Source organism: Rattus norvegicus, chromosome 5, assembly GCF_021556685.1.
Source record: "Rattus norvegicus strain SHRSP/BbbUtx chromosome 5, alternate assembly SHRSP_T2T, whole genome shotgun sequence".
Taxonomy (NCBI): Eukaryota; Metazoa; Chordata; class Mammalia; order Rodentia; family Muridae; genus Rattus; species Rattus norvegicus.
Genome location: NC_141538.1, coordinates 143,359,848 through 143,383,536, shown reverse-complemented (window position 1 = coordinate 143,383,536; position 23,689 = coordinate 143,359,848). Strand labels below are relative to the sequence as shown.

Here is a 23,689-nt window from a genome sequence, read left to right as displayed (position 1 = left end):
TTGCCCATTTCCTTCTAAAAGCCACTTTAGTTTCAATTGTGAATATCAACACCACATGGGACAGACGGTCAGATATGTCATCAGGAAGGTGCAGGCATCACACAATGGCCCAAAAGTAAATCAGATGGCAAAAACAACAATAAAAAACACAATACGACACGGAACAAGACAGGAGAATGGCGATTATTTACAGCCTCCATCTGCAGTGGACCTTGGGCTCTACTTTCCGAGTAACACAAAACCAGAGGTGTGCACTCCTCGATGGGGGGGGTCACAGATGGAGCTGGTGCCAGCCAGTTTGGGGGGAGACATTCATTCTAAGAAGGGAGAAATGCACAGTTAGCCGCCCGCAGGAACCGGGACCGAGGACAGGTCTCCCCGCGGTTCAACTAACGATGGACAGCGAACAACCCAAAGTCTCCTAGGGAGGACTTGTCACTACAGTTAGGACAGACGAGCCAGTTACAGGCACTGGGTCTGGGGGGCAGAGGCAGATGGCACAGTCAGGCGAGGGACGTTTGTCGCTGTGAGGTCAGAGGGGAAGCAGGGCTTCACAGCCTAGAAGCTCCTGCTAGCAAGTCTTCTAATAGTCCTGAAGAGAAAGAAACAGAGGTCACAACTCCTTACCGCCCTGGTTTGATTACATACATACATACATACATAAATACATACATACATACAAGTTTTCTCAGACATTAAGCAATTATTAGTATCTTATATGTACATATGCACATATGAATATATAATAAAATAAATTTTAGGAGGGAATATACTCAAAGAACATTATACGGTTGGCTGAAAATGATCTTAATGCAAACCAATAGAATAAAAAAAATTTTTTTTTAAATATCATAAACAGGGCTAGAGAGATGGCTCAGTGGTTAAGGGCACTGGCTGCTCATCCAGAGGTCCTGAGTTCAATTCCCAGCAACCACATGGTGGCTCACAACCATCTGTAATGAGATCTGATGCCCTCTTCTGGTGTGTCTGAAGACAGCTACAATGTACTCACATACATAAATAATAATTTTTAAAAATTAAATAAATAATCATAAACAACTGTGCCAGAGAATTTCTATGTAGCTTAAAGTTCTATTTCAGGTAAAATATATTGAGTTTCACGTGTATTATAGTGACCCACCTTTGAGGCCACAAAGACCAGCAACAAAAGAGTTACATGAATTACTGAAGAACCATTTTCTTCGGTAACAAAGTGTGACCCACTTGCTAATTGTTGTGCTGTTTTAACACAAGTTCTCATTGTGTAGCTCTGGCTGACATGGCACTCCTTATGTAGAGCAGGCTGGCCTCTAACTCCCAGCCATCTGTGCTGACTGAGTACTGGGCTTAAAGGTGTGGGCCACCATATCTGTTCTAAAGTGTTTCAGTAAAGAACACATGGAAGTCTGAGTACCCAGATGAACACTGAGTCTAGAAACCCGAGTGTGACCCTAGATTAGGCTCATCGAGAGGCTTGCCAGCCACCTGTGAAGTGCGTCATCAGCAAGGCCCCTGTCTAGCATGGATGAGCCCTGCACCTGAACCCACGGAAACCAAGTGTTTTAGAACGAAACACTGCCAGTCTTCCTGAGTTGTCTGGCTGATACTTACAGCTCGGGGCTTTTTGTTTAACTTCAGATCAATCCTGCAGTAAGAAAAATAAGATATTTGCACGTTACCGTATAGAAACGAGGCAACAAGCAGTTACTGCACAGGGCACAGTGATACAAAGGCTACGCAGGAAAGTCCAGATTCTCCATTACACTGTCATAATTTAGTTCTTTCTCAGATAGTAGGCAGGTATTCAAAAATATGAGCAGATATTTTTGCCATAAGGTAAACTGAGGTGATTCAAAAAGGAAATACGTAGCAGTTACAGAAGCCGTGATTTTTAAACAAAAGCTACTGCAAAGTTAGAGGAGATGGGTGGAGAGGAGCATGCTCGGGTCAATGGGTTAGCTCCGTAACTATGTCACTGGCGTTCTGAGGCTCGCAGTGACCGAGAGCAAAGAGACTAGGAGTTTGTGTTTCTGGATAGGAAACACAAAAGAAATTACAAGAATTTCGATTTTTAAATCTTTTTCAAAGCAAAAACATCAAAATCTTAAGCTACTAATCTCCTTACGAAGCAAAGCCAGAAATCAATTTAAACATGAATTAAAAGTACAGGTTATCTATTGAAAAAGAAATTAAAATGCAAAGAAGTGAAGTTTACTTAATTTTGCTTAAGTTATTAAATAAAATGTTACCTCCATCACGTTTTTCTGTTTTTAAAAAAACTTCCCAGCCTAACCTAATATACATACCTACAATTAAACAGATAGACTATGGGTTAGAAAGACCTCAGAACGGCATGCTGGTGTCTACTCACAAACAACACAGCACAGACACTAATGCAAATCAAACTTACTCAAAGTCATAATCAAACATGCCAGACGGGCTGAGGGGCAGCATTGGAGAGGAAGAGAGCAATAGAAATTAATACACTAATTGAATAAATTAGTCCATTAGCTGTCCTAGCAAGACTGGGGGTGGGGGAAACTAAGTCAGCTTTAAGAATCTTAAGTCATTAGGCTGTCAGACATCAAAGCACCATAGACAGGTCAGGGATTCCCTTCCCTCGGTGTACACCACAGCGGAGGGTAACTGGGTGGGGGGTTGGGGGATGGGTGTGACTGCGTCAGAGCACTCTAGACAGCAGCAGGCCTGGTGCTAACTGCCAGACTCGGGGTTAGCACTACTGAGACATCTATACTGAAAACAGAATTAGTACATTAGAAGAGAAGGAGAAGGGGGGAGGGGGAGAAGAGAGGGAGAAGGAGAGGTTTAGTTATACAGCAGAAGGTGCTAGAAGTTGGCATAGCATTTTGTCATTGATACAAAAGGTGACAACACTTTGTCCTTTGAAAACAGCAAGGCATGTACGTTTTTGTTCAAGCCCATGTCCACCAGCTCTTCCTGCAGAGCTCACCCTGGAAGCCGTGTGCTGACTACAGGGCCCTGAGAGACAGTCCTGCTCTTTCAGACTCTGCCTCCTGCTTGGGCGATGGCAGTTCACTGGTCATTTTCTTGTTTGTTTGTTTGTTTGTTTGTTTGTTTTAACGGGGGGAGGGGTCCTTGACAGATAGCCAACACTGGCCTCAAACTTGCTATCCTCCTGCCTCAGCCTTCGTGTACTGTGACACCTTCCCTAGTATGGCAGCTAACTGTTTACATCAGTGCGGCAACTAAGGAATACCAGGGTCTGCAGAGCCTCCAGCCAAACCAAGGCAACTGGGACCCATGAGCACACAGCAGAGCAGGCCATTCTGTGCTGTCATGGCTGACAGGCCACGGTTCGCACAGATCTCTAAGCATCAGCCGGGACTATGACTCCAGCTCCTTGATGCCTTTGACACCTTTCACTCAGTAAGACAATACTCCAGCGGCTGTTCTGTTTAACCGCGTCTGTGAGAGCTGTGAGAGCTGAGCTTCAGTAACGCTTACACAACCGTTTCATTTACAACCTTCCTGGGCACACAGACCAATGGACAGGGTCTTTTACAATGTGCTCCTTTCAAACTGATTCAACCTTCACAAATTAAATTGGGGGGAGGGGGTGAGGGCGAAGCACAGAGAGATGGCTCAGTGGTTATGAGCACCGACTGCTCTTCCAGAGGTCCTGAGTTCAAATCCCAGCAACCACATGGAGGCTCACAACCATCTGTAATGAGATCTGATGCCCTCTTCTGGCGTGTCTGACACACAGCTACAGTGTAAATATATAATAAATAAATGAATCTTTAAAGCAGACCGTATCTGCTGCGGGTGGAGCACACTGGTAGTTACATGCTGGGTTCAACCCCCCACTGTTGGCAATAAATGCTCACGTAAAGAAAAGTATACCTATTTAGCTAAACTGGGGGTTGGTGGCAGGCATGGTAATCCCTGATAATTCCAGCATTCGAGAGGCTAAGGCAGAAGAAATTCGTTTGAGGCCAGCCAGCGTTCTGTAATAGAACCCTGTCTTAAAAACAAAAAAGCTACAACTTATAAAAAACAAAAACAGGATCTCAACATCCCTAATCCTGGTGGTATTAGAGACACATATAACTCACTGAATGCTTTTAGTAGAACCCTGTCTTAAAAACAAACAAGCTACAACTTACAAAAACAAATCTTGGGTGCAATGGAACAGTAAAATTCTCTAAGAGCAGCTCATGGTTACTTTTCTCTTTTTAAAGACAGTGGGGGCGTAACTACTGTTCAGACATGTAAAATATACGAATTCAGGAAACCTATCTTTGCAACTTGGCTAGCACACATGGACTTGTGTCCCAGCACCAGTCCAGGAAGGGGGCCATTTGGTGGGCTTTTATACTCCACAAGAGGGTAAATTCAAATACTTCCTCCTGTTTCTCGACAGTGTCTGGCACGTGGCAAGTCCTCAGCCATCTGCTGAACACAGCCTGGCTGCTCCGGACTCTTGCTGCAAAGGAAACACTGCTCTGGGGCCAGCTCACCAACATGTCCAGATAAACGGGCTCCAGACCTGCCCTCGAGTGTGCGAAGGTAGCAGGACTCCAACCCCCTGAGCCCACTGAGGTGCCAAGCAGGGCAGTCCTGACCCTGGCCAGCTTCCTGCCAAAGAAAGCAGTTCGGTGCCAGTATGTAAGGCCCAGGAGATCAGACAGACGGGAATTCTGAATATAAAAACTCAGGCCGCCTTCTGAGCAGGACATGCCCTTATGAGAGCAGCGCCCCACAATGGTCTTTCTACATACTACTGTGTTCCTGGAAGGAATTCATTACTGGGGCCAGGAGAGGAAGGAAGAAGGAAATGTTATGCCCTTGGAAATGGTCTAGAAACTTGCAAGGACAAAGTTAAACTGAACGCGTCTCGAGCACCCTCTCCTCAGGCAACAGCTGGTCACATCGCTAGTGCAAATGAGGTAACCCACATAACCAGCAGGGTCTAACGAGAACACTGGTCAGTGGTGCAGAATCTCAGAGACTTCTAAGAATGTTCTCCCTGGTCTAGACACTCTGAAATAGGAAAAGAATTGCCAAAATGAAAACAAAGTAAATGTAATAAAGTCAACACACAAGAAAACACTTAATCTTGCCTCTGTGTGTGTGTGTGTGTGTGTGTGTGTGTGTGTGTGTGTGTGTATGTGTGTGTGTGCACGTGGAGGCCAGAGGTCTATGCTGGCTGTTTTTCAGAAAGGTTCCCATCACCCCTTTTAGCCTGGCTAGCCGGCAAGCCCCCAGGATCTTAACATCCCTAATGCTGGTGGTGTTAGAGACACATATAACTCACTGAGTACTTGGATGTGGCTGCTGGGATTAGAACTCAGGCCTTCATGCCTTCAGGGAAAGCACTTAAAAGACTGAACTATCTCCAAGCCCATAAAAGAGTCTTTAAGAATATGGCTCTCTGGGCTGGAGAGATGGCTCAGTAGTTAAGAGCTCTGGCTGTTCTCCCCGAGGTCCTGAGTTCAATTCCTAGCAATTGTATGATGGCTCGCAACCATCTGTAATGGGGTCTGATGCCCTCTTCTGGTGTGTCTGAAGACAGAGTACTCAAGTAAACAACTCTTTTTAAAAAAGAAAGAGAGTACGGCTCTCTGCTGTCTGCGATAAATTAGGCCGAAGCCTGTCACAGTGCTCCAATAACCTACAATCTTACCAGAGGGGTAGGGGATAAGTCTTGCTGCTTCTCACTATCGTTTGAGAGGTTAGCACAGTGGTTTTTGGTTTGTAGAAAAACATAAAGCGGTAATCCTTCATCACTATTTATTGGGGGAAAATACTATTTCTGCAATTTAAAAAAACAAGAAAAGTTTAAAAGAATTCAAGAATCTGTTGATGCCAAAGAGGTTCGAACCAGTTAAATTTAACTCTATAATATCCACAGTGCCGGGCAGGTGAAGGTCACAGTGTAACACCTTAGGTGCAGGAGGGGACACCCCCACAGGTTTCTAAAGCAACATGGGTCACAGCCAACCAGAGGATAGGGAGCCAGCCCCACACAGCCCTGTGCCCCTTTGACCCCACAGTGTTCAGGCTTCCAAACCCAGGGTGAGGGAGAGCCCCTTGCTCTAGGTACTTCATTACCCTGAGTTAAGGCCCAGCGGTAGCATACAAACCCAGGCAGAGCGGCCACTAAGTCCCCTGAGACACCTGACCTCTCTGTCCACTGGTGTCATTCCCATCTCATTTCCCACTCCAAAAGTAACAGTGCTCAGAAGGTTCCTACGAAGGAATGCCCGCATTTAGGAGCTTTAAGTGTTTCCCCGTATCTGAAGGCAGCATACTCAGAGAACTACAAAATAGAAAAGTCATGACAATCAAAACCCATATTTAAAAAGTCAAAAAGGCATGTCAATTTAGCTCTCGAAGGAGCAGACGGGACCCAGGGCTGAGAGAACTCCATCCCAGATCACGGTTTCCCAACAACCAGAGTAGTTTTTCCGAGGACTCATTTCTACTTCCCTGTTTTCCTCTTAGCAGAGGACCCAAAAGCTCATGATGCCACATGACAATGGGAGTCACATTTCATCCTGGTGACTTCCCACTGATCCTTCAGGGCCTGTCTACGCCACCCACTCCTCCCTCAGAGGACTCCACCCCACCTGACTTGCATATAAGAATTTCTGCCACCCACAACCTGAGGGTTCTGCCACTGTCCCAGGCATCTCCACGCCAACCAAGTCCCGCCCAGCAGGTGAGGACTCTGGGTGGGACCCTGCCACTAACCTGTGCCGGTTTTTATTCTTCCGCTTTTTGTGGCTGCTGTGGTGGCTCCCTGAGGAGGTGGAAGAGGCAGCTTTCTGAGGCTTCACTCCCTGAACGGAGCCGTCCAGGTCTTCAGGGTCCTCCTGCGCAGGCTCGTTTTCCTGATTGTGGAAGTCTGGGGAAGTATCGCTTTCCGTCCCACTTCCTGGTTCCCCTAGAGGAAAGAGAACAGGCCCCAAAAGCCTGATCAGTGTTCCTGAGTCCCTGTCATCCACAAAGGTTTTCCCTTGAGGAACACGCGCTCAACGCACCAAAGCTAGGGAGTCCCTGAAGTCCACGTGGTCTGCATCAGCTCTGAGGACAGAGGTGACCGCAGCTCAGAGCATCGCCCTCTACATAAGGGACACTTCAATATGGGGCACGCTGAAGAGAGGCAGGAACACCTTGGCAAAACTGACAAACCATCAGAGAATCCCGTCTTTCTATAAAGAGTTGGTGGGGGATGAGCTAGAGAAATGACCCTGAGATTAAGAGCAGGTACTGCTCGTGCAGAGGACCAGAGTCTAATTCCCAGAAGCCATGTCATAAGGCTCACCTGCTGGAATGCAGCTCCAGGAGATCCAACACCTCTGGCCTCCTTGGGTACCTGCACTCACATGCACACACACACCCCACCCCGACACATACATATGATCTAAAGAGTAAATTCAAAAAAGAAAAGAAAAGGTACCCACTGGGAAGCAGAGTCTAGCCCATCCCTCAATTACTGAGGTCGTGGACATTTTTTTTTGGAGGGGAGACAGATACGGTCTCATGTGAATCCAGGCCGTGAGGTGAGTTCACAGGGCCTGTAGAAGTGAGAGGAAATCGATCTCCCAGAGCTGTCAGACACAGGCGATGGGAACCGGCCAGGGTCCTCTGTAGAAGCAGCAAGCGTCCTTAACAACCGCATCTCTCCGGCTCCCCCTCCTTTATCTTTCTAAAACTACATTTTGCTTATTTGTGTATATGTCGGGGTGGGGGTGCTGCAGCAGGGTGGTTTCAATGGACCTGTCCCCGCAGGCCCAGGGCTTTGAATACCTGCTGTCTAGGTAGTGGAGCTGCTTGGAGAGCGAATAACCTGCAGAAGGAAGCCACTAAGGCTGGGCAGGGGTGGGGGTCTCACCCCACTTCTTGCTCTCTCTCTCCTTCAAGTGCGACAAAATATAACCAGCCAGCTTCCTACACAGGGAACCCATTCTTGGACCATAAAGGAAGCCAAGATAAACTTTCCTCTGTAAGTCACTTCTGGTCATGGTATTTCCTCACTGCCATACACAGTAATTAACATCCACAGCAAGTAAAAGGAGGTCAGGGAACAGCTTAGGAGAACCGGCTCTCCCCGTTCACCTCTCAGGGAGCAGACTCAGGGTTAGCCACATGCTTACCTACTCAAGCATGAGCTTCTGGTCTTCCCGACCCCGGCTCCCGAGTGCTGAGATTACAGGGATGTCCCACCATGAGTTTTCCCCTGCCTTTGGCAATCTTGGGTACAGTAAGCTAGACCATCAGCCCAGGAATGCCTGAATGAAGTAGTAATTAATGTTCAACTGACATAAATCACCAGTTTCAAAACAGCATTTCAACAGTCAGGCTGGGTGGCACATGCCTATAATCCTGGCACTTGGGAAGGTGAGAGGACATCTCAAGCTCAAGGACAGCCTGGGCTACATAAAAAACTACTACTACTACTACTACTTCTTCTTCTTCTTCTTCTTCTTCTTCTTCTTCTTCTTCTTCTTCTTCTTCTTCTTCTTCTTCTTCTTCTTCTTCTTCTTCTTCCTCTTCCTCTTCTTCATCATCATCATCAAAATCACTTGGATATATTTACACAGAAGCATGCATGTTCAAGAACATCTCATAAATACTGTCTTAGGGTAGGGTGGCTACAGAGTAAAGCACTCACACAGCATGAACTAAGCCCAGGGTCAATCCTTGCACCCAACAGGTAGGAAGGAGGAAAGAAGAAGCAGGAGAAGGCAGGGCATCAGACGCAGGAAGCCCCAAGTCCATGACTAGCCTGAGCTACAGAAAAAAAGAGTTCCATGGCGTGGGCCCCGCCCTCTGCCTTTGCTCCCCCCAGTGCTCGGGTCACAGCTGTGTATCACCATGTCCAGCTTCTGGAAACCATCACTAGATAAGGACAGGGAGAGACCCGAATTCTACTCAACTACTAATGGACCCAAATACATTAGTATTTGTCCCTAAAGATGGTCAGAAGGGTCTGTGTCTGCAGGAAGGTCAGGGGTCAGTGTTTTCCCTTCTGCCTTTACATTAGCATTTTTTAAATATGTAGCCACCAGAAGCAGCAGAGGCAAAAACAAAACAAACAAAAAGCAGAAGGAGGTTGAAACAGGAGAATCACCGTCAAGGTTAAGGCCAGCCTGGTCTACATATCAAGTTCTGGGTCTGTCAAAACTACAAAGGGACACCCTGTCTGAAAATAAAAAGCAGGAAGAGGGCTGAGCGGATGGCTCAGTGGGTGAAACATTTGTATGTAGTGCAAGGACCTAAATTTGGATTTCCAGAATCTACATAAAGCTGGACACAGACGCACACGCCTATAACTCATCTCCTGTAGGGTATAGGGTCCTAAGACGGGAAAATCCCTGGGAGCCCCGGGCCAGCATGCTGGCTTATACAATGCAGTGGAGAATAAGAAGAGACTGTCTCATCTCATGAAGGAGAGAAAAGACTAACATCTGAGGTTGTCCTTCAGGATTCACACAAGCACCACAAAGTACACGTGCACACGCACACACACAAACACAGAGAAAGAGAGAGAGAGAGAGAGACAGACAGACAGACAGACAGACAGACAGACAGACAAACTAAAAGATAAAACAGAGAGCTAGAGAGACGACTCAGTGGTTAAGAGCACTGACTGCTCTTCCAGAGGTCCTGAGTTTAATTCCCAGCAACCACATGGTGGCTCACAACCATCTGTAATGGGATCTGATGCCCTCTTCTGGTGTGTCTGAAGACAGCTACAGGGTACTTATATAAATAAGTAAATAATTTTTTAAAAAAGAAAAACAGAGAAGTGTTAGCACAGTAGCATCCACCTGTAATTCCAGGGCTGGGAAAGCCAAGGAGGGAAGATCAGGAATTCAAGACCAGCCTGAACTACATCTCAAAACCACAGTCAAACAAATAGCAAACACACAAAACGTAAAAGCAGACGAGACCAGCAAGAAGGGCGAGCAGGTGGAAGCGTCCCTGTGCAGACCTGAGACCACATGGTCGGAAGTAAATTTCTTGGTCGGGAGAGAATCAACTCCCAAAAGCTGTTCACATGCATGCCATGGAACATGTGTGACCGCACTCACGATACACCCATTTCCCCACCCCTGCCCCCAGAAGCAAACCAGGCGATGGGACTAATTTGAACACGATGCAGGAGAGCACCAAAAGATGGCGCTCCAGATTCATGGAGCTGCACGAGACTAGAAAAGCACCTGATGTCACATAAAATGTACTCAAAAAGCTGGGTGTTGGCATACACCTGGAATGACAGCACTCAGGAGGCTGAGGAAGGAAGACCGTGAATTCAAGGCCAGCCTTGGCCACAGAACAGGACCCTGTCTTAAAACAAACAAACCAGTAAAAAAGCGTAAAAGGATCGTAAAGCTTACCCCCACAAAGCTACAGTAACGAGCACTGTGCTGCAGATAAGGAGACAGAGTTCAGTGTAGAATGAAGTCTGATGTTACGGTCAGCTCATCTCTGACAACGTTAATGAGACAACTCAGTGCACAGAGAAGTCCTGTTTGTTCAACACCAGTGTGAGCAACACAGCACGATCTCATCTCAGACACAATGGGCTGGAGAGATGCTCAGCTCTTAAGAGCATTGGCTTCTCTTACAGAGGTGCTGGCTTTGGCTGCCAGCACCCATGTGGCGGCTCACAACCATGCATAACTACTCCAGGGGACCTGATGTCTAGGATTCTACACATACGGTGCACACATAGACAAAACACCTACACGTAGAATGCAAATAAATTGTTAGTCTTTTTTTTTTTAAAGATAAAATGAGGCCAGATGTGGTATCGAACACCTTTAATCCCAGCATTCAGGAAGTAGAGGCAGGTGGATCTCTGTAAGATTGGGGCTAGCCTGATCTATAGCCAGGACGATATTGCATACCGAAACCCTGTTTCATTAAAAAGAAAGAAAGGACGGATGGATGGACGGAAGGAAGGAAGGAAGGAAGGAGACAAGAGCATGTATTAATAATGAACTCACCTAAAAAGAAACCAGAAGAAATTCTAATTACTTCAAATAAAATGAAATAGAATACTTAAAAATAAACCTACCCAGGATCTGAAAGATGTCTGCAATTGAAACTTTAAGACTCTTGGCTGGTAGTGGTGGCACACCGTTAGTCCCAGTGTCAAAAAGCAGGACAGCCATATCTCTCTGAGTTCAATGCTAATCTGATCTATGTAGAGGTCCAGGCGAGCCTGAGCACACAGCGAAACCCTCGTCTCAAAATAAAGGAAAATGAAAGGAAAACCTTTAAAATCCTGAAGAAAGAAGTAAGTGGACATGAAGAACTGACAGTGATGAGCATGCGACCATTACCAACTGCTCAGTTCCTAGCACCTATGCCAGGGGCTCTGTAACCGCCTGTAACCTCAGCTCCAGAGACTGATACCCTCTTACTCTCTTCTGGCCTCACACAGACCCGCCCATCTGTACCTCATCCCCGACCCCACATTATACACACAAGTTTAAAAAGTGTATATTTGGGGTTGGGGATTTAGCTCAGTGGTAGAGCGCTTGCCTAGCAAGTGCAAAGCCCTGGGTTCAGTCCCCAGCTCCGAAAAAAGAACAAAAAAAAAAAAAAGTGTATATTTGTATATATACAGACACACACACACACACACACACACACACACACACACACATACTTTGAGCCCACTATGCTCAAAGCCCTGGGGTCAATCCCCAGCACCACCTGAGCCAGGTCAGCATTCAGGAAGGTTAAGAAGCAAGTCCAAGACCATTCATACATACATATATAGAAGAGGAGAGGGGAGACATATACATATGTATATATATCCATACACACACACAATAAAGATACAGACGAAGGCGAGCATTTCCTATACAGGACTTCAATAGCACAGGAAATGATCCCCAAAACTGACAAATGAGATTACAGGAAATTAAGAAGCTTCTGCACAGCAAGGCAAACCCGAGTGAAGGCCACAGAACGAGGGGGACAAACCTGCCATCTACAGGACACATGAATTAACATCCTGGATGTGTGGCCTTTCAGCTGGGGGCTGAAGGAAGTGACTCAGTGGTTGGGGCACTTGCTGTGCAAGCTGAGGAGCTCCGATCTCAGAACCGCATGACAGGTCAGACCTCCTGCACACCCTGTAACCTTGCTCTGCAGGTGCAGACAGGTCAGTGGGGTTCACAGCTCCCAGCCAAGCAGGGAAAAGACAAGCCTGGGGTTCAGGGAAGACTCTGCTTCAAGAGAATAGGCAAAGAATGCTAGGGGTACCCCTACTGCCCTCTTCTTGTTACACACACACACACACACACACACACACACACACACACACACTTCAAACTGCAAAAATTACACATCAAAAACCCAAATCATATGATCAAAAGGGGGGGGGCTGATGAACAGTAATGGGCAGTTGTCCAAAGAAGAAATACAAATTAGCAGGGAATAGGGGAGCAGACCTTTGATTCCAGCACTATGGAGGCAGAGGCAGGCAGATCTCTGTGAGTTGGAGGCCAGCCTGGTCTAGTCTAGTAAGGATAGCCAGAGCTACACAAAGAAAACTTGTCTCAAAGGGGGGGGGGGGGGGGGGGGGGGAAGAGGGGAGCAGGACAAATGGCCTGCCTAAACATACTTGAAACAATCAATCCGTTTTCTTGCTATCAAAGAAATGTAAAGAGATTCCACCTTACTCCAACATAAATGGTTAATCCCAAGAAAAAGACACTCATCCTATGGAAGGAGCTTTAATACCAGAGGCAAAAGCAGGTGATGTCTTTGAGTCCAGGCCAGCCAGGGCTACATAGAGAGATCCGTCTCTAAAAAATAAAGGACCACGGGGTTGGAGATTTGGCTCAGTGGTAGAGCACTTGCCTAGCAAGCGCAAGGCCCTGGGTTCGATTCCCCAGCTCCGGAAAAAAAATAAATAAATAAAAAAATAAAGGACCACAAATGCTGTCGAGGATATGGGAGAAGAGGAAGCCTTAGTTAAAAAAAATCATTCCTAAGAGAATTGAAATTGGGGGGAGGGGAGGGGACAAGCCACGCCTGGATTCCTAGATCCAACACTGTGGTTACTTACCACAGAACGCTATCTGTGACACAGACATAGGGAGGGGATTAACTCAAAGCAGCAGAGTCCAGGCTCGCACTTAATACATACAGTGTGGCCTCACACATGAATGACTCAAAGCTCTTTCCTTAAACTGGCCTTAAACACGGGCCTGCTTAGGCCTAAAATCCCAGGTACTTGGAGGCAGGAGGGTTACAAGTTCAAGGCCTGCTTTGGCTACAGTGGTTTCCATTGTATCAATAGGTCCCTGTTGCTAATAGACAGCCGTATTAAATATTGATATTAAAGATCTTTTCTAAAGACAAATGTTGGAAACATTGCCAGGAGATAAAAAGACATCAGGGCAGGAGACCACTAAGCCTTGGGCCATGGCAGAGTGAGAGGAGAAACAAGGACAGAGTCATGAGGCCTGGAAGAACTGGAATCTGAGAGAGGGGAGAGAAAGGCAAACCACCTAAACTCCAATTCTGAAAAGGCACAGGGAAGCGAAGGCACCTGGCTGTCCATCTGCAGTCTCTGCTACTGCAGTACCAGACAGACAGTGGTCACGCTCTATAAGGTCACTCAGTGCCCACGAAGAGAGAACTCACCTCAGTCTCTGATATCCAAGACAACACCTTTCTCTCAAAGGCTGACAGAAACATCGAGAACCATGGGAACTAGGTGGGGCTATAGCCCAGTTAGTAAAGTGCTCGCCCACTAGGCTCAAAGCCCTGGGGTCAATCCCTAGCACCACCTGAGCCAGGTCAGCATTCAGGAAGGTAAGAAGCAAGTCCAAGACCATTCTTGGCTGCACAGTGACCTTGAGGCCAGTCTGGGCTACATGAGACCCTGTCTCAAAATGCTCAAAAGAAAGAAAAAGTTAGAAAGGAGGGAGGCGGGCTCTCTTAAGTTTTAGCTGTTGGCGTGCGGGGCTGGGGATCAAACTCTAGGCCTCGCACGTGCTAAGTAAACGCTCTGTCACAGGATTACAGTCCCAGTCTTGTGCTGCAGAATTACTGTCTGTTGACACATCTGACAGACGAGGAACAGGGAGGACTAGAAGCTACTAAAATACAAAACGAGAATTTTCTTCCTTAGCTCATGGAAGCTCAAGGGCTGCCCAACTTCAAGTCAACCGGTCCACTGAGCGCTGCACTGAGGAAGACTTGAGAGCTTGTTTCTCACCGACAGAAAAATAAGCAACGTATCTTTACAGCAAAGACAAGGAAGTCTGCACAGTAAAGAAAAGTAAGGGCGACTAAGGGCAGTGTCTGATGGAAGGCAGGTCTCTCAGAGGAAGGGAAGCCCTACAATGCCAAGCACGGGAGCGAAGAGTAGTCTGCAGCAGGCTTCAGAACACGCAGCAGACCCTGCTGCCCTGCCAAGACAGCGAGGAGAAAACCTGCCTGTCCGCTTTTTCTTTTACATTATTCTTTTCACTAAAATGTTTGCTGCTTCACAACTTACATGAAATCCCTCTTTAGGGGCCATGCAAGCCCACAAGCTTCCTAGTTGGGCAAACATGAGGGAGCAGAGAGAACGCTTTCGGAGAGGAAATGTTTGCGAGTGGCCTGAAAATAAAATGCTCAAAGTAGGAAACTCAGAAATCCTCAAAATTAAAGAGATACAGGGCAAAATTCTGCCTCCTCATTCTCGGAGCTCACAGGCGTCATCCACAGAGAACTCGATCCATATCCGCGTCTTTCACAAAGTCTGTAGCACTGAAGGCTCCACACAGAGGAAAGGAGCAAAGGCCAAGTGCACTGACCTCCTAGGACACAATCATGGCTTCCACCACGTAGGCCTCCAGGGACCCTCCTGATGGCTCCACAGGCAGAGGCTCCTGCATCAGAGCCTGATGACCTGAGTCTGATCCCTGGGTCCCACAGTGAGGGGAGAACACCAACTCCCACAAACTGCCCTATGTGTACCATGTCACATGAGTGTGGCTGCATATGACAATCAATAAATAAAGAAACTGATATTAAAAACTCAAAGAGGAGATGGGTGGTGGGGACACACATCTTTAATCGCGGCACTCTGGAGGCGGAGGTAGATAGGTAGATCTCTCTGAGTTCAAGGTCAGCCTAGTCTACAAAGCGAGTTCCAGGACTTAAAAAAGAAATCCTGTCTTAAAACAAACAAATAAACAAAAACAAAAAGAAATCAAAGAAAACCCAAATACACAGAATCTGATACGGAACTTTTGCTAAATTCTAGTTAATGGGAAAAAAAATTCAGGATGAGCCAGGCTTGGCGGTACACTCCTTTGATCCCAGATCTTGGGAAGCAAAGGAAGGAGGAGTCCTGAGTTTAAGGCTAGCCTGGTCTACTTACAGAGTTTCTAGCTATGCAGAGCTACATAGAAAGACACATAGAAGGGCAGGGGCAGGGGCAGGGGCAGGGGCAGGGGCAGGGGCAGGGGCAGGGGCAGGGGCAGGGGCAGGGGCAGGGGCAGGGGCAGGGGCAGGGGCAGGGGCAGGGGCAGGGGCAGGGGCAGGGGCAGGGGCAGGGGCAGGGGCAGGGGCAGGGGCAGGGGCAGGGGCAGGGGCAGGGGCAGGGGCAGGGGCAGGGGCAGGGGCAGGGGCGGTCTCTGAGCTCCAAGCCAACCAACACTACACAGTGAGATGGTGACTCAAATAAAAACCAACTAGGTGTGGATGGAAAACCAGTCCTGAAGGAGGTTAACAGCCAGCAGTGATGAGAAGCATCTACAATATCCTCTTGCAAAACAGAGGGCCAAGGGACAAAGGTGGCTCAGTGGTAAAGGGCACTGGCTGCTCTTCCAGAGGACTAGGGTTTGGTTCCCAGAACCCACATGGTGGTTCACAACACTTATAACTTCAGTTCCAGGAGATCTGATGCAGTCTTCTGGGCTTTCTAGTCATTGGACAGGCACACATGTGATACACAGACATACCCAGAAAACACATGCACTCACGCACACACGCACCCACAGACAGACCACACACACACACACACACACACACACACACACACACACACAAAATAAATTAAAAAAAACAGCAGACACACGTTTCGAAGCATATGACAATTCAAAATAACCTGATACAAAGCAAAACCCAGGCAATACCAACCCTGTAGTACAGGCTGGTGGCTCCGTGCTCGGTAGAGATGCCAAAGCATGGCTAGCCAATACAAACTTTAGAAAATCTTTACTGTTTCCAAGTCCAAGGCTAGCCTGGACTACAAAGTGAGAACTTGCCTCAAATTTAAAAAAAAAAAAATTTTTTTAAACATTTACAGTATCTGATGTAACTCAATCACAGAGGCGCCAGGAGACATCACGAACGGTTCCTTCCAGAAAAGGGAAGAACCGGAGAATCACAGCACCAAGTTGAACAGAAAACTTCTTGGACACAGAACATTTCCGTTTGAACAGGAGTTGGAATTTGATTCAGTGGGAATGACTGGAGGATAGACAGGTCTAAGCACAGGAGAGTCTGGCTGGGATAGAAATCTACAAACACTAACTGACATCACTGAGTGACTCTCAGGTCCAAGATACCAAATCCCCTTTTCTCACATCCCTGCCCAAAGTCGGGCTCTTACCGCACCATAGGAGAGAACACTGTAAATGCACAGTGGCACACAAACACCAGCTCTTATTTTTTTAAATTAGACCTGGCTTTTACACAGAAATGATCTGTGCAAGTAAATAGTATCTACTCTCCCTTCTACATTTAAGAGTACACGAGTATACCCTCAGAATGTCTTAAGTTGAGCACTGAACTCAGGTACATTTGAAATTTCCTACTGAATTAATTGCTGTTACTTTGTTTTGAGATAGGGTCTGTGGTGGTTTGAATGAGAATGACCCCCATGGGCTCATATGTGAATATATGGTCCCTGGTTGGTAGAACTGTTTGGGAAGGATTAGGAGGTGTGGCCTTGTTAGAGGAGGTGTGTCACTAGGGCCAGGTTTTGAGGGTTTGAAAGCCATTCCCAATTATCTCTCTACCTCTAATCCCCAGTGTCAATGTCTGTCTGTCTGTCTGTCTCTCTGACTCGTTCTCTCTTTCCTTCCCCTCTGCCTTGTGGTTACGTCTTAAGATGTGAGCTCTCAGCTACTGCTTTAGCACCATGACTGCCTGCCTCTCACCATGTTCCCCGCCATGATGACTCTACCCTCTGAACTGTAAGCCCCTAGTAAACTCTTTTTTCTAGAAGTTGCTTTGATTCAATGTCTGGTTACACCAATAGAAAAGTTACTAAGACAGGGTCTAGCAATGTAGCCCTGGCTGGCCTTAAACTCAGGAGACCAGCCTGCCTCTACCTCCTAAGTAATGGGTTTTAAGGTTCATGCCATCACATCTAGCCCTGTGTGGTTTTTTTTCTTTTAAATTAATTTATTTTTATTTATGTGTGTGTGCCTGCCTCAGAGGTATCCTCAGAAGCCAGAACACGGCAACCAATCCCGAGACTGGAGTTATAGGCTGTTGTGAACTATCATGTGGGTGCTAGGATGTGCTAACCCTGGTTCTCTGGGAGATCAGGAAGCACTCTTAACCACTGAGCCATCTTCTGATCGAAATGACTTATTATTGGAAAAGCTCTCCTAGCGGATGACGACACATGCCTGTGGTCCTAGCACTCATGCAACAGTGGTGAGAAGATCAGGAGGTCGAGGCCAGCCTCAGCTATCAGTACATTCCAGGTCAGCATGGGCTAGAAGGGATGACCTCAAACAAACAAAATTCCTAGTAAGTCATGGCCTATTGTAGCAGTTTCAGAACCTGGGATCTTTCAGTATCTCCCACCATACTTCCTGGAAGGGAGTGGCAGGAAGACGGTAGGTGGCCCTCACCTTCAGTCACAGCAAGGGTGAGGCAAAGGAAAGTGCATCTCCGAGTTGGGATAAGCATGAGTTACATAGCTGGACAGACAGACATATGGCAAGACCCTACCTCCAAAACAACAACGAAAGGCATTGGATGCCCAAAGGTCCCCCAACTTCCAGATGCAAGATGAACCATAGAGTTAATTTAGGGCCCCCAGCTGCTTTAGGGCAAACTGATGAACAAGGTAAAAGCAGACTCACTCTTTTCGATGAGCTGGTCCTGAACCCCTGCCAAGGCACTTACTGCCTAAAAGAGAAGTCACTGGTTACCAGACAAGAGACCACAGACCCCCCAAGACACCAACCCACACAGGGAGGAAGGGAAAGTCCACAGGCCTCAATAAAGGGTCTCAGACAGACACGCCCTCCACCACCGCCACTTACAGCAGCCGACGTGACTGAGGATTTGCTGAAGAGACGCTCGGCCTCCTTGAACTTCCGGTTCCTCCGGTCGTTTTTGCTATTGGAGTTTCTAAAAACAGAAGAATTTTGTTGTTGTTGTTGTTGTTTAGATTTTTCTGTCTTATAGATTACCACTGTGTTTGTGTCTGATGTGGAGGGAAGACACATGTACGTTTGTGGAGATTGGAAGATGACTATAGACATCTCTCCTGCTACCTCAGGCGGATGAACTCAGGTGGTCAGGCTTGGTAGACAGCACCTCTACCCACTGAGCCCCACTCTTTCTCTTTTTAACTGGGTTCAAACTCAGCAATGCCTCTGATCCCCGTAACTTTATGTCAAATGCCTGAGGTGAGATGATCTGAGCTGCTTTACAAACACTGCCAAGTTTACCTCTTCCCTCGTGTGTTTTAAGATACCCAGGAGCCCCAGGGACACAGCCATGTCTCCCTTGGCATGAAGACACCAACCAGCACTGTTACGTGAGCGGTAGCATGGCCCGCCCAACCCAGTACCGCTCCGACTCTATGTTAGTGTGCATTTATGATAATGCTTATTATTGTCGAAAGAGACTGGTGCAGGGGCTGACAAGAGGGTAATGAGCGCTTGCTACAAAAGCTGGACAACCCAAATTCAATCCTCAGCCCAGGTAAAGGTGAAAGAAAGAAAGAACCAATCCACAACGCTGTCCTCTGAGCCACAGAGTGGCTCACACATACCCCAACACATTATACACACAAATGTCTTTTTGTTCATTTTTGTTTGGTTGGGCTTTTTTGTTGTTTGTTTTTTTGAGACAGGTTCTCACTATGTAGTCTTGCTAGCCTGGAATTAGATGCAGACCAGACCTTAAACTCATATTAAAGTACCGGTCTCTATCTCCCGAGTGCCAGGATTAAAATCTGTGCTGCTCTGACAGGCAAGAAATTTTTTCAATCAAAATTGGACTATAAGGGCTGGAGAGATGGCTCAGAGGTTAAGAGCACTGTCTCTCTTCCAGAGGTCCTGAGTTCAAATCCCAGCGAACACATGGTGGCTCACAACCATCTGTAAGAGGATCCAATGCCCTCTTCTGGTGTGTCTGAAGGCAGCTACAGTGTACTTATATATAATAAATAAATAGGGCTGGAGAGATGGCTCAGCGGTTAAGAGCACTGACTGCTCTTCCCAACAACCACATAGTGGCTCACAACCATCTGTAATGAGATCTGTTGCCCTCTTCTGACGTGCAGAACACTGTGTATATAATAAATAAATAAATCTTTAAAAAAAAAAACTATAAAAAAAAATGAGCGGAGTTGGGGATTTAGCTCAGTGGTAGAGCACTTGCCTAGCGAGCGCAAGGCCCTGGGTTCGGTCCCCAGCTTCGAAAAAAAGAAAAGGAAAAAAAAAAAAAAATGAGCTGGAGAGATGGTTCCGCAGTTAAGATAAGTGCACTGGCTGTTCTTCCAGAGGACCCAGGCTTGATTGTCAGCAACTACACGGAGGCTTACAAATGTGTTTATAACTCCAGTCCCAAGGGATCAGATGTTATCCTCTAGCCTCCAAGGGCACTAGGCCACATGTGGTACACAGACACACACGTAGGCACAATACTCATATAATTTTTTAAAAGTGATTGATTCTAGCTGTGTGGGGTGGTGAGTGCCTTTGACCCCAGCACTGAGCAGGCAGAACAGAACTGGGTAGTCACACTAGGCCTCGGGCATCTTTACCCACTAAACCGTCACGCCAACATGAAGAAATGACCTTTTACAGCAGAGCTACCACAGGATCCACGAGCAGTCGCAGGACCACCGACATCGTGTCACCCAATAAGACAGAGCAGAGGCTCACAGTCTGGGACTCAGACTGGGACTTCAGCTCAGCGGCAGAGCACTAGCCCAGCATGCTCAATGCTCTGGGTTCTAGCCCTGCGCCAGTGGACAAAAAACAACAGAGACAGGATAGGAGGTCCTTGCAGGACAGGACGGCATACACCTGCAGTCCCAGCACTTGGGAGGCAGAGTCGGGTGATCTCTGTGAGTCAGAAGCCAACCTGGTCTACACAGAGAAACCCTGTCTACACAGAGAAACCCTGTCTCCAAACAAACAAAAACCCAACAACGACAAAAATTAATGAAACATAATTGCCAAAAGCAACTAGATCCAGGATCAAAAAGGAGTAGCAGGGGCTGGGGATTTAGCTCAGTGGTAGAGCGCTTACCTAGGAAGCGCAAGGCCCTGGGTTCGGTCCCCAGCTCCGAAAAAAAGAATCACAAAAAAAAAAAAAAAGGAGTAGCAAAGCATTGTGGGGCCAACCGAGAGGATCTAAAGGAATCGGTGTCAATTTTTAAGCTATAGGTGTCAATTTTATAGCTATATATTACATGCCGAGATGTCTTGCCGTTTTCAAGAAGTAACTGCTAATGTACGTAGAAGCAAAGATTGGTAGTGTAAGCGTCTAAGTCTTTGATGGTTAGCAGGGAGGGAAAGCACAGGGAAACAGAAATGCAACCACAGAGGAGGAACATGGAGGAGATACGTGATGGCAGAATGGGTCTGCATCTTTATACGCACACTAACCGGAGGGCAGCTCTCCACCGCTGGCCCCTGCTTTCTACCTTGTTATTTGGACAGCACTGCATACTTCTGAGTAGCTGACCTGCAAGCTTCCAAGTCATTTTCCTGTCCCCACCTCCCACCACAGTGTGCTAAAATTCCAGATGTGCATTTACATGTGTGTTAAATGGTGGGGGAGTGCCTGTAAGCACAGGAGACAGAGTCTGATCCCCTGGGGATGGAGTTACAGGTAGTTGTAAGGCACCTGACAGGGGTGCTGGGAATCGAACTCTTGTCCTCTGCTGGAGCAGGGTGTGCTCTTAACCGCTGAGCCATCTCTCCTGCTGCCAGATGTGCACCTTTTTAACACGGGTACTGGAAACTGAGCTCTGGTCATCAGGCTTGTGCACTGGGCTCTTTTATTCACTGAGCAACGTCTCCTGGGCCTAGTTTTACATCTCGTAGTTCTACACATATGATAAAATGCCACACACCTGTGCGTACGCAGTAGCCAATTGTGGTTCCCTGATTTTGACGATGTTCTATAGTTATGTAAAATGTAACCATCAGAGAAAACTGTAAGAACACACAAGCCCTGTGTACTGTTTTGGCAGCTTCCTATCCCAATCTGCAATTATTTCAAAACAAAAGGTTCTTAAGCATGCACGGATGTCTTCATACACTGATGTCTTCATACACTGGAGAGAGAGTGTGCACCCACAGTAAATTAGCAACTCATGAATATGTGGGAAAATGACTAGTCATATGCTATCTCATCTCAAGTTTTCTACAGATTTGAAAAATTCTCCCCAGTTACGGGTTATTTTCTTATAGAATCACATTACCAGGTCAATAGTGGTACAATTAGCTTAGAGATATGACAAAGATGGTAATTGGATATCATGGTTGATTAACATGTGGAAGACAGTTAAGTCACACGCTGTATTTCATTTACACCTACACACCCCTGTACCCTGGGCCCTGTTTTCTTTAATCACAAATATGGTTTCTCTATGAGACAGTCAGAGCACAACTGCAAGCTTCGACCTCATTCCACACTACAGCTTTATCATCTCATTGCAGAGTAAATACCAAAAGCAAACACCCCAAGCTCTACATGACAGTCCATACCTTTAAATCCATCAGTCAGGAGTTAGAGGGAGAAGGAGCTATGTAATCTGTGAATCTGAGGCCAGCTTGGTCTACTTAGTGAGTTCCAGGCTGGCCAAGGCTACATAGTAAGACCATATTTTAAAACAAAACAAAACAAAAAAAAAAACCTACAGGTAAATATTAGCAGAGGATAAAACGGGTAGATACTACTAGATTTTGACACTCACTTTTGATTTGTCAAATACCGATCCCAGCCACGGATAATATTGCCATACATCTGAGTGTCTTCCAGGTAGCTTCCTTCAAAAGCATAGATCTGTCTCTCCAAGTTTGCAAGCGTTTCCTAGGTGAAAACAGGGGCAGGGAAAAGCAAGCATTAAGCAAACGGAAATCCCAATATGGACTTGTAAAGTCAAGCTTACCCACAATGAACCGGGTTTTTTTGTTTTTGTTTTTTTTGTTTTGTTTTGGTTTTTGGTTTTTTGTTTTTTTTTTTTTTTTTTTTGTGGAAGAGTGCGGGTGATGGACCCCTTTATAAATAGAATGGAGTGTGTAGTCTATCTTCAGAAAATGCACGCACATGCAAGATTTTGCACCTACTTCAGAGGCAAAACCTAGCTGTCATGAGCAGGGATGAGACAGATCGTGAGCTGTCTCCATTCTCACTCACTAAATGTGTTGCCACCAGCAGCGAGAAGGGTGAACAGCTTTTCTAAAGCATCTTTTCTACATCAACTGCTTCCTCCTTGCTAGCTCTGGAAAGGCCGCCCGCAGTGGATGCCGGTTGCTATGGAAACCTGGAAGGGCAGCTTCAGGTGAGCTTTGCCTCCCGGATGCTCGTTGCAAAAGGCGGGAGCCTGGAGGGCTCAGCCAGCAGGGTGCCGGCGGCTCCTGGTGCGCGTCACCAGTCCAAATTCCCTAGGCTGCGTTCTGCGTCTCCCGCCAGCCTCTTTCCTTGGCATCCTCAAACACACCCCATTCCCCGGCCATTGAAACGCGCCGCCTATAGAATCCATCGTGCATCTTCTCCAGGCCAGGGTCTAGCCGCCTCCTTCCCACCCGCTAACCCGACCTGAGCGTCGTCCCCGCCTCCTGCCTCTCGCCCTTCCCGCGCCCTCACCGCCCCGCCCCGCCCCACAGAGCGCAGGCCGGGAACCGCGCCGCCGCAGGGAACCGCGCCGCGCCCGGCCGCCTAGAGCGCCCGGACCCCGGCTGCCCGCCGTCCTGGCTCCCTGAGCTGCCTGCGAGGCCATGCGGGGACGGCGTCCAGGCCTCGGCCACTCACCGCCAGCTCCTGCTTCCGCTTCACCAGCTCGGCCAGCTCCCGCCGGGTGTCTGGGATCTGCGGCGGCGCCGTCTTGTTGTGCATCGCCATGTTGGGCTCAAGCGGCGGCGGAGGCGGCGGCGCGCGACCAGTAGGCGGACCCTGCGCACTGCCGCCGCCGGCCGCCAGGGGGCGCGCCCCCATATCGCGCCTGCGCGCGCGGCTTCCGGGGAAGCTGGCAGGCTCAGCGCGCGAAAGCCGGCGCGGAGTGGTACTGGTTCGTGTGGGACATTCCTTGCTCCTCCGCTGCGGGCCTCTGAGCTTAACAGACACCCACAGACGTTCACTGCATCGAGAACCCAGCTGCAGCATAGGCCTGTTAAATGTCCCTTGTGTCTCCCCGCCGATGTCCCTGCCACACCAGCCAACTGCAGGTGGTAAACCTGAGCAAGGT

General features: G+C 47.5%; 1 protein-coding gene across 14 annotated transcripts; it reads right to left on the bottom strand.

Annotated features, from left to right (window-relative positions):
- On the bottom strand, nucleotides 1–23,385 carry Meaf6 (MYST/Esa1-associated factor 6). 14 transcript variants are annotated; one of them, XR_015619885.1, is made up of 10 exons: nucleotides 23,257–23,362; nucleotides 22,199–22,314; nucleotides 18,300–18,387; nucleotides 18,117–18,162; nucleotides 6,739–6,931; nucleotides 6,129–6,304; nucleotides 5,669–5,797; nucleotides 2,250–2,306; nucleotides 1,612–1,645; nucleotides 8–592 (listed from the first exon to the last, which is right to left on the bottom strand). XR_015619885.1 is itself a non-coding variant. In NM_001429180.1 (8 exons), the coding sequence occupies exons 1-8, from the start codon at nucleotides 23,344–23,346 to the stop codon at nucleotides 584–586; spliced, it is 606 nt and encodes a 201-aa protein (NP_001416109.1). In that variant the 5' UTR covers nucleotides 23,347–23,385; the 3' UTR covers nucleotides 1–583. The 14 variants fall into 14 exon arrangements, 4 of the variants coding, with proteins under 4 accessions (NP_001416109.1, NP_001107256.1, NP_001416110.1 ...); XR_015619886.1 differs by having other exon boundaries at nucleotides 6,168–6,304; XR_015619883.1 differs by having other exon boundaries at nucleotides 6,129–6,234.
- Between the last annotated feature and the right edge of the window lie 304 nt (nucleotides 23,386–23,689).

Bases quoted from the DNA above. Each gene is read 5' to 3' on its own strand.
- Meaf6 (XM_087549976.1), bottom strand. From the start codon at position 23,346: ATGGCGATGCACAACAAGACGGCGCCGCCGCAGATCCCAGACACCCGG. The intron at 18,163-18,299 runs GTAAGTGGCGGT...CTTCTCTTTTAG, and splicing joins CCTCAGTCACGTCGGCTGCT to GCAGTAAGTGCCTTGGCAGG. The intron at 6,235-6,738 runs GTTAGTGGCAGG...ATTCCTTCGTAG, and splicing joins AAGAATAAAAACCGGCACAG to GAACCTTCTGAGCACTGTTA.